This window comes from Diachasma alloeum, unplaced genomic scaffold (assembly GCF_001412515.2).
Source record: "Diachasma alloeum isolate Michigan unplaced genomic scaffold, Dall2.0 Dall_scaffold_01221, whole genome shotgun sequence".
Classification (NCBI taxonomy): domain Eukaryota; kingdom Metazoa; phylum Arthropoda; class Insecta; order Hymenoptera; family Braconidae; genus Diachasma; species Diachasma alloeum.
The window spans coordinates 168,248-185,509 of NW_021681330.1; the positions used below are offsets into that span (position 1 = coordinate 168,248).

Genomic DNA, 17,262 nt, shown 5'->3' on the forward strand with positions numbered 1-17,262 from the left:
TTTAAAAATTTCAAAAATCGGTTGTCCCACGGTAACAAAAAAAATTTTCTGAATTGATTGCATGAGGGCTTAAAAAATTTATTTGAATGTTCTTCTGACCGAGTCCGAAGATGAAGGCGATGGCAATAATCGTTATTTTTATTTATTTGAAAATTTGCAAAAATTTTGTATTAAAAATGAATTAAAAAGAAATCTTATTCAACTTCATAAAATGAAATAAACAATTAATTATACACGATAGAAGGAAATGATTCATGTACGAAACCTCTTAAAATTTTGGTAGCTGAAAATTTCCTCTGAAATTTCAAGGAATTTTTTCATTAAATATTAAATATTTTCATAATTTCATGGAAAAATCCATGAAAACTTGAAATTTTAGATTAATTATTCCAGCAAAATTAACGAAAAATAGGGTAAATTTACAGAAATCTCTCCTTCACTTTCAAATTCCTCAAAATTTCCAGCAAATTTCTTAAAAATTCCTGGAATTCCGAGAATTTTAAAGGCATTTCCTAAAAGTTCAAGGAAATTTGGCAGTTCCACTTGAAAATTCATTGAATTTCCCCCTTCAAATCGAATCCAATACCTCTCCCGCAAAATTTATCCAAATTTTGTTACCAGTATAACTCTGTATAAAATTTCCACAAACTTCTTCCAAAAAACTAATAAAAATGCAACCCTACGCAACTGTTAAGTTACATGTAAAACATCTCTCACAGAAGAACTTCTCAATTCTTCGAAAGCATGTATCTCTGTCCCATTGAGCATGCAGCAATGTTTCCTCCCTGGTACATGAACTAGCACTGAAAATTCTTACCAAGAGAGGAACTTCGGAAAAATACGTTTGGCATCTCCCTGATTCGCGAAAAGTTGAAGTGATACAAAGTACCATGAGGGTCATGTCGACTACTGGTCTCGCATTCCAAATGATATTCCGTGATTTGAACTCTACCCCCAGGGCCCCAGTCCCCCCACAGGCAACTTCGCCCAGCACGAAAAAATGCACGAACAAAAAGGAAGAAATAGAGAGTCATAAAAATGCTAAGTTCAGACTATAACACGCTTGTTAGAAAAGTTTGAGAATGGCATGTACAGTGTATGTGCCACCGTTCATCCGTGAATTCTCATTCAGATTTCATGCGCCCTTAGCTGTATACACTGTGCATATCTTTCTTAGGTATTGGCTTGAAAACAGATTTATGATGCTGTCTGAAAAAACATGGAAGCTATGTGTTTGAACCGGGTAGTGTATGGGGGAAGAGTGGTATAAAATTTTACGATAACTCATTTTGAGATATTTCATGCGTCATATCTTCCCGGAGAGTAGACAGACCGGGTGAGTGGAAATGTTCAGGAAATTTTATTTAACAAGATGTAAAATTTGATGGACTCACGGGGGAAGGAAAGTTTGGTATTTTTTTTCCTCATGTTGCGACTTTTATTTCGTTTCTTTGAAAAATTGAAATACGCGATATTGAGGCGTTTAGGTTCAGGTTTTGATTGATGAATGGAGACATACCATTTTACAATTGAATTTTTCTGTTGAGTTTGTGTTGAGGATCGGCAATACTTCATTGATTGTTAAGTATAATTTTTGAGGGTCGTTTTACCGTTCTAGGATTACTATTTCGGAAATTTTTGATAAAAATTATCCTACCGTTCTGTAAAAGTGTATCATGAGTCATCGCTTCCTCATTTCTACCCCGAAATTTAGTAAAAATTAATATATGATGATCAAATTTTCTTCAACGTTAGAGAAATTTTATCCTGATAAAAATAAAAATTACCGTACCGCTAGGGTAAAATTTACCAACCGTTCTAGAATTATCGTTGTTATCTACATAAAAATTATTGGACTGAAAGGGTAAAATTCATTACGCGTCAGGATAAAATTTCTCTACCGTAGAATAACATTTGATGATCATATATTAATTCTTACTAAATTTCGGGATAAAAATGAGGAAACGATGGCTCATGATCCACTTTTATAGAACGATAGAATAATTTTCATCAAAAATTTCTCTCCACGTGCGAAACTCCTCGAAATCTCAGTGAAAATACCCCCACAAAGACATCCGAGATTAGACCCAGAGACTAACAAAAAAAAATTCTCANTTCTCAACTTTGAGTAATACCTTGCCGATTCCGGCGATTTCCCCAATCTCCCCGGATTTTCTCCCCCCCACCCCCTCCACGAAGACTTGGCCAACAATTAACCACCCCTTCACCTTATAAATCATTTCGCGGTACGTCTTTCCCGAAGCCGGATATAAATTCTCCTAGCAATTACCCCAAATAATTCCCCAGCATAATCCCTCCCCTCCATAACTCATTATTTCCCCGTTTACTCAATTATCACCATCAAAAACAAACACATACATTGTAAATCCCTGACCACATTCATCGCGATGTTGAGTAACGGCAGAAGAGAGGCCACTCACAAATGCAAATCGAAGAGGTCCCACGATGGTGACTAACGAGGTATACCCGCATGCCCTGCTATACGTATAGATAAACCCCTCGAGTGAAGTGAGAGGGAAATATACGATGCCGAAATATAATTGAAAATCCAACGAAAACGATAACGAACAAGTGAAGGAATTAAATCTGGCCCAACGACACATCTGCCGACAGATTGCACAATGTTGGGAAGGGAATTACTGGTTGGTCGTTTGTCGGAAAAATTCCTGCACGAGTATTGAAACAAAAATGGAAATACCAGACATGAAGAAAAATCGATTCAACATTGGTCTGGCAACCGAGCGAGATAAATAGAACGAGTGGAATGTTCTGCCTCCGCTCATCTTCACTTTTTACCTCATCCCTCCCGCCCCGCCGCCCCCGCGCCCCGGCACAATCGTTAACATTGAATTTGGGTCATTGCATGGCTGTCTCTGCACAACTCTCAACTCAATGAGTACTTAAGCCTCTGAATATTAGTACCTGTATGCATAGGTATCCTCCATCTCACTCGAGTGTAACTACTCTTTATTCTTCGCTCCAACTACTTCTGTGCGCTCCCTCTCCCTCATTTCGTACGAATGGAAACATAAACATTAAAATGTTCGTGTGCCAATGTGATTGGGGTTTTCAGTGTTCTTGGGAGATCAGTAGCATTACGAGTGGCTTGATGTTTTATTTCGAAATGCACATGGGTAAATATTAAAACTAGTTTATTGAATTAAGCCAGTCTCATATGCCAGGTTCATATTTGAGCCACGCGTTAGTAATAATCTTAATCCTTCCATCGGGGCATCCCAGTGAGAAATTAATTTCTGAAAATCACTTCTTGTAATATGACACTTAGGGAAGAAACGTGACCGTGTGAACTTTGATCGAGATGTTGCATGGGTTAGACACTCAAGATATTGAAAAAAACCACAAGCCATTTACTTTAGACTATGGAGAATCTATCGCCGGCGAGAATAAGTAGGGGACCGGTCCATATAGGCGTGATATCTTCGATTGATTTTCGAATTTCTCTAAAAAAAATTTGACCGCCATTACGAGTCGAGCAACGCAACAACACCGCACAACAGCTGATCGAGGTCGGTTCGCTCGCTTCGCTCGGTTTGATCGCGGTTTACGGGCCTTCTAACGAAAAATGGCATTCATCACATGGTCCAAAAGTATTTTCTGACGAATGTGATTATAGGCCTCGCCTTCGGGTCGGCCTACAAAGCCACATTCGTCAGAAAATACTTTGTAGACCTTGTGATGAAAATAACTATTTTGAAACCGGAAAAGTGCGCCACAACACTTCTAATTCGATGAGAAAAATAATTTGTAACGTGAATGATTTATTTAGTCAATTTTATTCTTCTTTTTAACTGAGATGTCCACTTGATAGGTTAAACATCCTTAAGGAGGCGGTATGAAAACAAAACATGTTAAAATGTTGAAAAAAAAGAAGAATAAGGAACGACAGAGGTTTCGAGGATAAGAGGAGAATGGAGAAATAATGGGATACATTCAGATGGTAAAATAGGTAATCATAGCAATTTGTTATTGATGCGAGAGGAGAGGGAAGTAAGGGAGCCCTCAGAGCCATTTTTCGTGATTCTGGGGGTGTAATTGTTCCAAGGACTATTTAGTTGGACTGATGGTGAGGTAAAACGGTGGAATGGAAACATGAACGTTGGAGTGTTCGTGTGCCGATGTGATTAGGATTTTTATTGCTCGTGTGAGATCCGTAACTTCACAAGTGCTTCCGTGTTTTCGGGGGTTCCCGTGTGGATTTATGTTTTATTTAGCATTGATGCTCTTTGAGGGAGAGGAGAAAGTGTCGTCAGAGCAGTTTTTAATGCGTCGCAGATTGAACAAACAGCCGTTTTTACACTTCATGATTTTTAATCTGTCAACAGATTCGTTCAATCTTCAGGGTTATAGTTCTAATTCTGTAGCGAAGTGGTAAACTGCATTGAGAGAAAAACGACGAAGTTCTCAAACAAGTCTTACTTGTGCCAAGCAAACAGTTTTTTGAAAATTATGGCGGCGAAATGAAAAATTTTTGTCGCTAAAATAGATTTAGTAATTCAAAAAAAATGGTATTCTCTGCACACGCAAGAAATGTCATTTCTAGCGCTACTCCTTCGTTATTCGATACTCCCATACGTATTTTGCTCCAGAAAAGTCTTTGTTTTATGCGAAACAAGGGATAGTAGTTTTTCGTCTCGGCTGTCTAATAATCGCAGACAAGAAATGAAACAATAATAATGATATGATAGCAATCTTGTAACTTAGGGATAAAATATTTGTTGATAAATTTTCCTCTGTATGAGATATTTTCATCCTGAAAAGGCACCGTCTGGTGTGAATTATCCGCCTCTTGAGCCAAATATTTCGTTGCTGTCGAAAGCAGAACAATTATTCATGTTTGAGACTTTCAAATTCGAACCAAACAAATTCTTTTTTGGCAATTTTCAACTAGCGATTTTATTGGCCCAAACAAGACTTGTTTGACAACGTGTTTGTTTTTCTCTCAGTGTAGGATAAGTGCAAAAATGGAAATTTGTCAGGAGAGTTCCAAAATTTGAACACCTTTGAGAGAACTTTCGATTCAAGCAATAAAAAAATTTTCAAATAAATTGCACTCATCGTAGTTTACCACTTCACTACAGAATTATTACAAGGACTATTCAGCAGAAGTGATGTTCAGGGAAAATGATTGAATGAAGACATGAACATGAAAATGTTCGTGTGCCAATGTGATTAAGGTTTTTACTGTTCTGGGGGGATCAGTAACATCATCAGTGGCTTGATGTTTTATTTATTATTGATGTGAGGGGAGCGGGAGGTAAGAGAGCCCTCAGAGCCGTTTTTCGTGATTCTGGGGGTGTAATTGTTCCACGGATTATTTAGGTGAATTGATGGTCAGGTAAAATGGCTGAATGGAAACATGAGCGTTGAAGGTTTCGTGTGCCGATGTGATTAGGAGTTTTATTGCTCTCGTGAGATCCGTAACACCATAAGTAGCTTTTTTCGGGGGTCTCCGTGTAGTTTAACGCGGTAATGTTCACACAGCACTATTGATGATTTATTAATATTAGCATCCGTCCACACGCAATATAAAGTATTTATTATTGATACTTTTTAATTAACAGGGAAAAAGAACGGCGTCAGCAGAGCTATTTTAATTATTCTCGGATTACCAACACACATTGTTCAATTATAAATTCATCATTCAATTTTTTGTTTTTTCGCATATCAACGGGTTCATTCCATCTTCAGGATTGCAAATCTACAAGTCTACACTGAGAAAAAAATTTATTCCTTCCAAGAAAATGTTATTGGTGATATCTTTTTCATACTCTTAGTAGAAGAAAATATCTCTTTTGGAACGTATTTCTCCAGGCCAGTCATTTCCAGGTGCTCCGAAATCAGTTCCAAGCGTGAGAATTATGGTGATCTATAAGAATATTCTTCTGCATATGACCTCGAAGAAACTCCAATAATAATTATTAACATTTGGAATTATTCCAATTTTCTTTACCTGAGAAAATCGCCAATTTGTAAAATCCGGAAGATATCGGAGAACATTTTGTCAAGGTCATATGTAGCATAATAATCAGATTGTTCAACATCACTGTAATTTTTGAGGATAGCCTTGGACTCTCTGAAAATGACTGTCCTGGAAAAATTCGTTCTGAAAAAATATTATCTTCTGACGAGAATATCAATCCTTGGCAGGAATAATTTTTTCTCTCAGTGTAGGAATTTTTCAATTCCTGAAATTTTTAATGAGTGACATTTCCATTGGAATTCGACCAATCACATATTCCATTTTTTTAAAATAATTCGATGCATAAAATGAGAATCACTAGATTTTAGTTCACGCATCCAGTGAGAATAAGGAAATATCATCTCAATTCGGCACTGAATATTTACGGGATATAAAAAATCATTGTGTTCAATTTCAAATGTATTAAAGTTCATACAATCATAAATTCATTACTACAAAGATGAATGATACACAGGGAAAAACCTCAATGAGTACAAAAGATGAATAGTAAGTGAAAAATTAATGAATAATTTTAAGGCTGTGAGTAATTCCCTCCCAATTTTTGAAGTGATCCGACCAATACCCGTAATTATTGAAAAATAATCGCATTCAGTGTCACTATCCTGAAAATTCAAGAATATATGTTCCACAATTTTCTGGCTTTCTATTTATTTTCAGGGAAAAACAGAACGAAAATTTACAATCCTGTTTCATTTTTCCACGAGATTCTGAATTTTCAATGACAAAATTTCCTGAAATTTCAGTGAAACTGCAACCCGATAAAAATTTCCTGACTTTGGCACGGAAAATTCAGACAAAAATTCCTACCACTTTAAACAAAACGTCTTCTACATTTATCAAATCATAAATTGCGTTTGTCAATCGTAAATTACGTCTATGCAATCGAAAGCGTAAGAGACGACCTCATAAACGTAATTTACGTTTAGGTTTTTCTCTGCGAACTTCACAAAACCTTCATCTTTCACAGACACAATAAAAACCACCCAACTACTCACCAATTTCAGCCACAAGTTCGTAATCAGCAGTTGATTCTTCTCATCCTGCAAGAAAAGAAAAATCACCCTTTAGACTCCCCCTCACTGAATAAAAACTATTAACGAACATTAAATAAACAAACGAATCTATCGCCAGCCGGCGAGGGTCTGGCTTCTGCATTTGGCTCAAACTACTCGTTCTCCACAATACATAAAACTTTGTTTTTTAGGTCGATGGTACTGCAAAAACTTTGTACAACGTATCGTACAGGCGTTGAAGCGCAACATTTCTCGTTCAGGCGAATATAGGCGTACAAAGCACGTATCTCTGTCTTCCCCTCCCCCTCCCCTCCTCCGCGGCAACTTTTCCACGATATATTGTGATACCAAGGGCTTGTTCATGTGATTAGTAGGGTTCCACGAGAGATGCGCGACGTTGAGAAAAATAAATAAAAGAGAAGGAAAAAGGCAAATAACACATATTCTGATGTTTGCGGCTTGCGAACAATATCAATACTTTACCCTACTCTATATTTTACCCTGGAATTGGGTCAAAGCTCGGGTACAGAAGCGGCTGGTTGGCGAGAATCGGAGGACTCTGGCATCCGTTTCAGAGTGTAAAAAAAGGCTCGAGGAAGCGCAGAGTGGCTACAGCACATAAGAATATAAAAATCAAATATCAATACGAGTGATGCAAAACGGCGTTCGCAATTCATGTTCTCGCCGTCAATGCTCTCGGGGTCGTTGGATAATAGTAAATTGATGTACACTGATAGAACGGATTAGTTATTGTTAACGAATGAATTTAGGTTGGAGGTTTGGGTCTATTCGGTCCCACCAAATGTTCATTCGTTAATAGTTAACGAATGTATATTTGAGGAGCCTTGTTTGACTTGACTTTCGCCATTCAAGTGAACCATTCGTTAACTATTAACGAATATTCATTTGGTCATATTCAACTCTACCATTCGTTAATAGTTAACGAATCTCGTTTGGAATAAGTGAATCATTCTATCAGTGTACCTAATAGTTAGCGGGGGAAAAACAGGGCGATTGAACGGGAAATGGTAGTCGTGAAATGCAGAATTAACTCAGTGGCTGTGAAAGCGAAATCGGGGAGTGCTCACAATCAGCGTTCAACTCGTTCCTTGAATAAGTCATTGATGTATCGATTGCGCGCGCACATTGGTGTACATATCGGGGATTCGGCGACGGGAGAGACTGTACTCTATTATGGTGAATCAAAATGACCCAATTTTCCGGGATTTCTGGGGCTATCGGGGGTGAAAATCGGGTGGTAATTAGGCATTTGGAGTTTCAGGGTGAAAGATGAAATATTCTACTGATTTTCGGGACAAGTGGTCTGGGAATCAACGAAATATTTGATTTTTCGGTTTAATTATTCTGTGAAAATGTGGAAAAATCAGGAAAGTTCAGGGAAAAATTTTAAATTCGTGTTATTTTGTTTCTAAATGTTCATGTTTCACTGAAAATTCAATCAATTTGTGACATTTCTAACTCACTCCCAAGGAAAACTCATGAATTTCCGTGAATTTTACTTAAAACTTGACATTTTGTAACCATTTTTGCCTTAATCGGATTCAATGTCAGTCTCAATGTCACACTCTTGATTCAAGTATATTTTATACGCAATTGGGGGATGGATATTTCAATTCGAAGATGATTCTTTTGCATCAGGCCGGGTTGTAGCAAGTCCTCTTAAGTGCAATATAAGGGTCAGACACTAAGTGTCAAAATATAAGGGTCAAAAAGTGGAGGTTAAAAAATAAGGGTCAGAATATTAGGGCCAAAATTTTTTAATCCTAATATTTTTATCCTAATATTCTGACGCTCATTCCTTCACCTTGCCATTCAGGCCCTCAGTTTTTGACTCTAATATTCCGACCCTCATTTTTTAACTTCCACTTTTTGACCCTTATATTCTCACACTTAGTGTCTGACCCTTATATTACACTTGAGAGCGCTTGGTACAACCCGGGCTGATACGAAATAATCATCCTCGAATTGAAACTTCCATCCCCCATTCAAGTATAAAATATTGTTGAATCAAGTATGTTTTATACTCCGTGTCTCTTCGATGAAATTAAAAAAAAATCTAATAATGTAAAAAAATATTGAAATATCCTTAATTGTTAACTCGGGAGTATCGGAAATTTCAGTGAATTCCCTCAGTGAATTCCCTGATGTCAGAGATTTCAGTTATTGCCCGGGTGACTTTGAATTGATTTTATCGACAAGTGACACCGCGATTTTAGGAGTTCCTAGCCCCTGGGCGGAAAAAACAAGCAGCCTCTTCATAAAAAATTTCCATAAACTGACTGATGGATGGCTGTTCAATAGAGGGTACTCGTGGCCGGAACAATGGCGGGAGAATCATTGGTTATCGCGTTCGAGAACACGAGCGGACGATTACCCGGCTCTGATAGCATCGATCGTTCAAACAGCGCCTGCTTCTGTTATAAACTCTGAGACGCTGTCTGATACAGAGGAATAATGCGGCTGTCGTATCCAGCGGTTAATTTCATCTGTTGCAGGAGTAGTTGAGGGTACCCAAGTACCTTTTACGGTTTCAACACAGCATTTTTTTTCATTTTCATTTTTGAGGAACAACGCCTGGAGCAATGACCCATTTGAATCAAATAAATCTCTGTATTGATGAATTTCTCATTCGTTTCGACAATATTTTTATTGAAAATTGATAAGTGCACCTATTTGTGTGGATGGAAATGTTGAAAAACGAAATTTCATGGAGAATTGACGAGAAGTAAATTACTTTAACTCAGTTGAAAAGAAAAATAAAATTCACTAAATAAATCATTTATGTTACAAACTATTTTTTCGTCAAATTAGAAGTGTTATGGCGTACTTTATCGGTCTCGAAAACAATAATTAAAGAAAATGTTCATAGATAATGGAGGACTTGTGACTGCAGTGGTAACAATCGAATTTTGATCGGGCAACATCGCACGCTTCGGCTAGTAATGGGGTTGTAACAGTGAGATGAATGTCTGTGTGTGTTATACGTGTCCATATGCTTCCAGCACTGAATTATCGTCATCGACTTTACCGACATCGATCGGCTGTTGTGCGGTGTTGTCGCGTTGCTCGACTCGTAATGGCGGTCAAATTTTTTTTAGAGGAATTCGAAAATCAATCGAAGATATCACGCCTATGTGGCCCGGTCCCCTACTCGTTCTCGCCGGCGATAGATTCTCCATAGTCTAAAGTAAATGGCTTGTGGTTTTTTTTTCAATATCTTGAGTGTCTAACCCATGCAACATCTCGATCAAAGTTCACACGGTCACGTTTCTTCCCTAAGCGTAATTTTACAAGAACATTCAGACATTAATTTCTCACTAGGATGCCCCGATGGAAGGATTAAGATTATTACTAACGTGTGGCTCAAATATGAACCTGGCATATAAGACAATATCAAAATCACAGTGAATAATGTGGATTTTGAAAAAAAATCATACTTGAATACAAGAATAGTGCGTTAAGATGCCGGGGAGAATGAAGCGCTTGAAGAAAAATTACTTGTCTCAACTATGTTTCAGATATTAGAATTTTTTTCTTAATATTCCTTCGGGATAACCATTAAAAAGATCAAATCTAGCTCAATAGAAATTCGCTAAAATTACATCATCCCCAAGACTCAAGTGCTGAAAGTTTCGTATCATTCCTAGGCTCAGCAAGCCCCTGATGCACCCAAGATTGACTCTTCCCATCGATTTCCCATTGAGTGAGAAACAAGCCGTCGTGTCTGTCGAAAAGTCAAATTAATCGTTTTTTCAAAGCTATGGAGAGCAAACCTGTTAGTCAAAACGAATTGTAGAGCCAACAGAAATCGTTAATTTAATTCTCGCTTTAGTGGTTGGCCATTGTATCCTAGTACTAGGCGATGTTTCAAACTGTCAATTTGATTTCTCCGGGAGTATCGTTGTATAACCAACGTGCAAGCACGGGGACGAAGAGGAGTTAACGACTATTGGTTAACGACTGTGTGAAATAAACATTTTGAACAATCGTCCGTCATCGATATCGGATTGTTGCGGACCGCTCTCCATTCTTCCTTCCGTCGACCATCTCAAGGATGTCTAGAAGTTCCGATAGTCTTTTGGAATGATATCGATATTAAAAAAATTAAAATAAAAAAAAATTCAGAAAACCAAGGAAATAGGGTGATCAGGTCAATTGCTGGACGGTGAAAGGAAATTCGAGTTTCGTGGTAGGATTCAAAATAAAAGAATCACCTAAATGGGGATATGATGACTCCCATACCCTCAAGAATGTTTTAATTAGCAGAAAAAAATTGTTTAAAGTGAAAATAACAAAACAAAGAATAAAATTGAGAAATAGTTGAAGGTACCCGAAACCCACAATTTCTGGACAACTGGGTCATATTTTTTTTTTTTTATTAAATGTTAATCAATAGAAAAAAATAACTGATCACATGATTACNGTACCCGAAACCCACAATTTCTGGACAACTGGGTCATATTTTTTTTTTTTATTAAATGTTAATCAATAGAAAAAAATAACTGATCACATGATTACACACAAGTGATATTATGGAGAGGGGAAATAATCAATACAATTTTCATTTTATTTGTGGAATATTCAATGCAAGTTGAAATCGTCCCGAAATCGACCTGTTTACCCTACCTCGGGTTTTCTGAAAATTCAGGATAAATGTGTACTTCAAATCCAATTGAGAGTACCCGAATGCTCCATCAATTTATTCCAACGGAAATAAATGAACCTTCACATCAAATCCGTTCAACTTGAATTTGAATGCATCTTAAAACATGGAAAAATCAACCGATGTAAATCCCCGTTACCTACATTCTTAAACATGAAAAATGTTATCCCATTTGAAGCCTCCAGAGTATGTGATATCGCTGTAGACACTGTTGCCCGGAGTAGAAAGGGAGTAGGAGGCGAGTGCAGAAGGGACAGCTGTTGCTTCGCAGGTAGTAAGCCAGGCGTTACAGTTGCGAAAAGAATTCTCCCTATAGCCACCGACCCAAAACGATACAATTGGTACACGGTTTCTCGCTCTTCTGTAAAACTTTGCGAGATCCGGAGTGCCAGAGCGGATTGGGAGGGGCTAGTACCTCCAAAATGGAGCGACACCGTGACTGCAAAATGCCGTCAATTTCACCAAATCACATCAGCAATTTCAATGACTGCATTGAATTGACGATTTGCATTGATTTTGAGGATCATTCCCATTGATTTCACGACTCATCGTGATTTTCATTGACTTCATTTAACACACGGAGAGAAAAATACAATGAAAATTATCTGAAAAAAAATCTGTGGCTGTATCCTTGAAACAGACGTAATTTTACGTAGATATGTCTATTTTTTTTGATAGAATGTCTACTTATTGACCACAAGATGAAGTCGATTTTTGTTGCATATGCAACCTTTTTTCCACATAAACAAACAAAACGGAAATATAATAATAATTCTTAAAATTAAAGTTAGTTTCTTTATAAATGTAGTTGCGCTATTCGGAGGACGACATTGAAATGTTGTGACTAGCACTAAATGATTAAATAATGTTGGAAATAGATTTTTAAGGACTCTGTAGTCAGGTATCTTTCTTATGCGCCAAAAATTGGTCAGTTAAAACTGGCGATTACTAGATACGTCTATGGTCTTCCCTTTCAGTTTGTCACTGAACATCATATTTTTTCACTGTATATATTTATATTAGTATTTATATTACAAGAATTCGGAATTTCGCACCGTCTTGTCATGATAAGAGGTTTTTATAATCACGATACGATTGAATTGTTGTGTACAACCAAATTCCCTGAACGAACGTTCAACATATTTCATATTTACTTTTTTTGTATGTGATTGATTTCACTCACAATGAAATCATCACATACAAACACCCTTGGGAATTTTAACACGGATCCACAAATTTTATCTATTTCGTGCAATAGTAACCATGCGTTAAGGATCCCTCAGAATTACAATTTTTTTTTTTAATTGGAGAATTTTCTCGAATTTTCGCGAAAAATCAAAACTTTTATAGAACAATTTGGAATTTGCTAGAAAAATGAATAATTTCCTGCAAAATTTAGAATTATTACTGGAAAATTCTAGAATGTTCTAGAATTCTGATAGATGGCGTCACTATCGATAAGGAACCCTAAGGACTTTTTCCCTAAATGCCCCTCCGTAATGAAAACATAGACGTATCCACGTCAAATCTTGCTTGAGAAAAAGTTGGTGACTTGACCGAAGTACTTCCACATGCTTAAAGACAACTTCGTATTGAATTCATTTACAAGTGACACCACGATTTCAGGAGTAGAATAGGTATCAAAATCAAACTAGAACTTGAATCGTGAATTTTCTACAAAATTCATGCCGAAATGATTATCCCATTCATCATCGCGATTTAATTGCAGCCAATTGTCAATATTTTCTAGATTGCGGGGGCTTCAAGTGACTCAACGATGAATACGACTGTTCAGTTTTGGTCGATGATGTGTGGATGACGTGCATTAAGTGCTCCATCAGTCGCCGTGACTATTGTATTCAACATCCGATGACTTATCTCGTCTTTTTTGGAGTGATCCTTCTGCTTTGTTGCAACGACTGACGAACAGCCACTGGAGTATTGTTAACAGCGCGTACTTATCATCAATTATGCGCAAAATTTTCCCGTAATTGGGATGTTGCGGGGAGAGCTGATATATGAAAATCGCCAGGATAGTTCGTGGATTATAACAAGGGCCATGAGAATTGGGGCGACGAGTGATGAGCATCGATAAATTATTCATCAACTCAATTGCTGAACTGAGAAGCATCAAAGTGACGAAGTGGCTGGAGGGGAAAAACTCGTGAGACATCTGATAATCTGACTTGATGACCTCACCCTGGGATTTATCTGTATCTCCCTTCCCAATTTCTTGGTCTCTACACTGAGCAGGAAGTAAATGGAAGAATTCTTTTTTTCTTCTCTTAGAATTCTTTGAGGCCTAAAGGAGGTTAGGCGGTGTATGAGATAAATTTGAGAGTGAATTTCTGTGGTTCCCGGTAGCTTAGTCGGTAAGAGTGCCCGGTTTCCTATTCCCTTTCCAAATAAGGTAAAGGGCACACAAATGCCAATCAAATCTTGAAATATTTTTCTACCAACGAATACCAAAAGCGCTTGTTTTTTTTTTACATTAAGTTATAGTTTTCTTTTTTTTATATTTTTCTTTATTTTCCTTTTTGGAGCGCAAAAACTCTCATAATAAAATTGCCAATCTGGCAATAGGCTTTAGCCAATCAAACCAAAATACGAAGTATTAATAATTAAATACCAGAAAATTTATTAAACTAGAGAGTCACAAAGTGACCATTTGTTTATTATAACTCAGTTACTTATCATTAAGTTTTTTTATGTACCTGTTTTTTTAAATGTAAATATTGTAAATAACTGTAAATACCAATTGTTAAAATTGAATAACAACATGGTTAAAAAAAAAAAAGTAAGAGTGCCCGGCGCGTATCTGGGAGACCCGGGTTCGATTCCCGGCTGGGTGAAGCGGAAATTTTTTCTCTCTAAATTCTAATTCTCTTAGAATCAACTGTCCATGAATCAATTCATCATTCAATAATTTTTTTCATTCACTAATTGTTATCCAACTGTTCTCTCTCTGCGCAAACATTTCAAATTTGTGAGCTGTTGGTGGACGAATTCCAGAAACGGCAGATAAATTCAGTAGCGAAGCGGTAAACCGGGTTAAGTCGATTTTGACTATTGGTCAGTTTTTGACGAATATCTGGGAATCTAAAAGAGATAGAAAAATTTTTGTTATGACCTTTTTTGTAGAGTCAACTGAGGGTTATAAAAAAGGTAGTGAGCAAAATTTTGCTATCTCTCTTAGATTCCGAGATATTTGTCAAAAAATGCCCAAAAGTCAAAATCGACTTAACCCGGTTTACCGCATCGCTACTGAATTCCACCGTAAGTTCGCGATATTCTACTACACACTGATGATTTTTCACTGCCGTTCCCTGGTAATTTTTCGTTGACATTCTCTCAGCGTAGCCTACCCTATATTACTTCCCTTCAATTACACTGAGAAAGTGCAGACAACACAGTGAAGATATCCCCAGAGACTGCCCTATTTACAATCCTCCCCAAACACCATATGCCCAAGTTCTGCAGCTTCTGTTTTTGTTTGTGCTCGGAGTGCACGGGATGTGTCACAGGTACCCCAACCCCCAAAATATTCTGCGCAAAAATTCCCCTCACCCGTGAGCCCAGTTTCCGCGTTATATCCGTTATTGTGAGATATTGTGACTTCGTGAGGGCTTCGAAATCCTACCAACCCGAAACTGTAACATCATGTCACGTGGTGGTACGTGCAGTCGAATATTAGAGAATATTGCTAAGTTCTGGGCTCACGTTCCCCGCCGATTGTCCTATTTTCAAAAAAGTACGGGTTTACTGTTACGTGAGGTCGAGACATGGCTGCTTATTAAAAATTCTCAATGTAATTCCTGACCGTATTGTTACTTCGGAGCTACATATAGAATTAAGATCACTCACATAAATTCAAGACTAATATTTTATTTTTCAAATTGTACACTGTTAGAAATTTTTTGAAGTTTAAGTAACAGATCCATTTGAATTTTCAATATTCTGAACTTGAATTCAATTTCAGAATAAATTCATCTTGGAAATTCAATAAAATTATACACTCTCAGTACCATTTCTACTCAATCGGCAGATGTAGTACTTCACCCAAGAACACAAAATGTACATGGGACGAGTATTTTTAGAACTTTTCAAAAGTGAACTTCCCCCAAGTACCGGTGTGTACTGCTGAGAACTAATTTTTTTTGTGTTTTTTGCTTTGCATTACGAATGATCATTGAGTTTTCAATGACAATTTGGATTTTCACACCTATCGCGAAAATTAAGCAACATATTAAATTACAATAATTGTTGCATGTGATCCGGATCACTGATTCTGTCGGAATAAAGCGACGGCATGGAGTCATAATATCACCTTAAATACAATGTGATTATATTCAACGAGTTCCTTGACCTGACCTTTTCCTCGGTTTTATTATCTCCGAAAAGAAGGAAAACAGGGACAATTGTTCATGAGATGTTCGCTTCAATATTAGACTCTAAGCAGTTACATTTCTCCCGCACAATACATTACGCCACAATACCCGTCTTATCTGCGGAACACTCCATCCTGATATTACTTGAAGTGAATAATCCAATATGCCATGGAATCAACACGACAATGGGTTGATTCCTTCATCTTATCTTGTCACGCAGACTTGTGAGGCTGTCGCGTTAATTGAAACCTGAAACTTTTATTCTTTTAGGGTGTTGTAATACACCACGCACCAAAAAATGTTCGAAGAACTTAGCGCATTCCCTGGAAAATTCTACTGAATTTCTATTATTTGGGAAAATTTTGCACAGTGAGAAAATTGGGGTAAAAATTACCTAGAAAATTGTGGAGCGAAGTCTAATTCAAGGAAAAACAAGCAGACTGAGGGTCAGAATGTAAAGGTGAAGAAACGAGGGTCAGAATGTTAGGGTTAAAAAAAGGGTCAGAATATTAGGATCAAAAAATTAGGGTCAGAATATAAAAGTAAAAAAAAGTGGGTGTCAGGCAATGAGGGTCATATAAGGGCATAATGTATGACTTATATTTAGACCCTCATCGCCTGACACCCACTTTTTTTTACTTTTATATTCTGACCCTAATGTTTTGACCCTAATATTCTGCCCCTCATTTTTTAACCTCCACTTTTTGACCCTTATATTCTGACACTTAGAGCCTGACCCTTCAATTACACTTAAGAGGGCTTCAACCCGACCTGATACAAAAGAATCATCTTCAAATTGAAATATCCATCCCCCAATTGAGTATAAAATATAGTTGAATCAAGTATATTTCAGTAGCGAATGATATTTTCAATGAATATCTGGGCATCTAAGGGAGATAACAAAATCTTTGTCATAACCTTTTTTGTAGAGCCGATTAAGTGCTACAACAAATGTACTTACGAAAATTTCGCTATCTCCCTTAGATTCGGACATATTCCTCAAAAACTCAACTGGGAGATGAGCCGACTTAAACCGTTTTGCTATTTCGCTACTGATTTTATACTCCTTTCTCCGTGTATTGGATTTTCTAGAATTTGAACAAAACATTAATACGAGAAAAATCGCAGTGATGTTCACCCTGAAGCTTGCCGCCG

The 17,262-nt window shown here is 37.2% G+C and overlaps 1 protein-coding gene across 1 annotated transcript in view; it reads right to left on the bottom strand.

Annotated features, from left to right (window-relative positions):
- The window catches only part of LOC107046154 (neuronal acetylcholine receptor subunit alpha-7), a gene marked incomplete at its 5' end in the record, with an annotated part of 99,850 nt that overhangs the window by 36,411 nt on the left and 46,177 nt on the right, over positions 1 to 17,262 (bottom strand). The window contains one exon of the mRNA XM_015268677.1: positions 7,018 to 7,062. Coding sequence (XP_015124163.1) covers positions 7,018 to 7,062 — 45 coding nt within the window. The remainder of the gene's footprint in view (positions 1 to 7,017; positions 7,063 to 17,262) is intronic.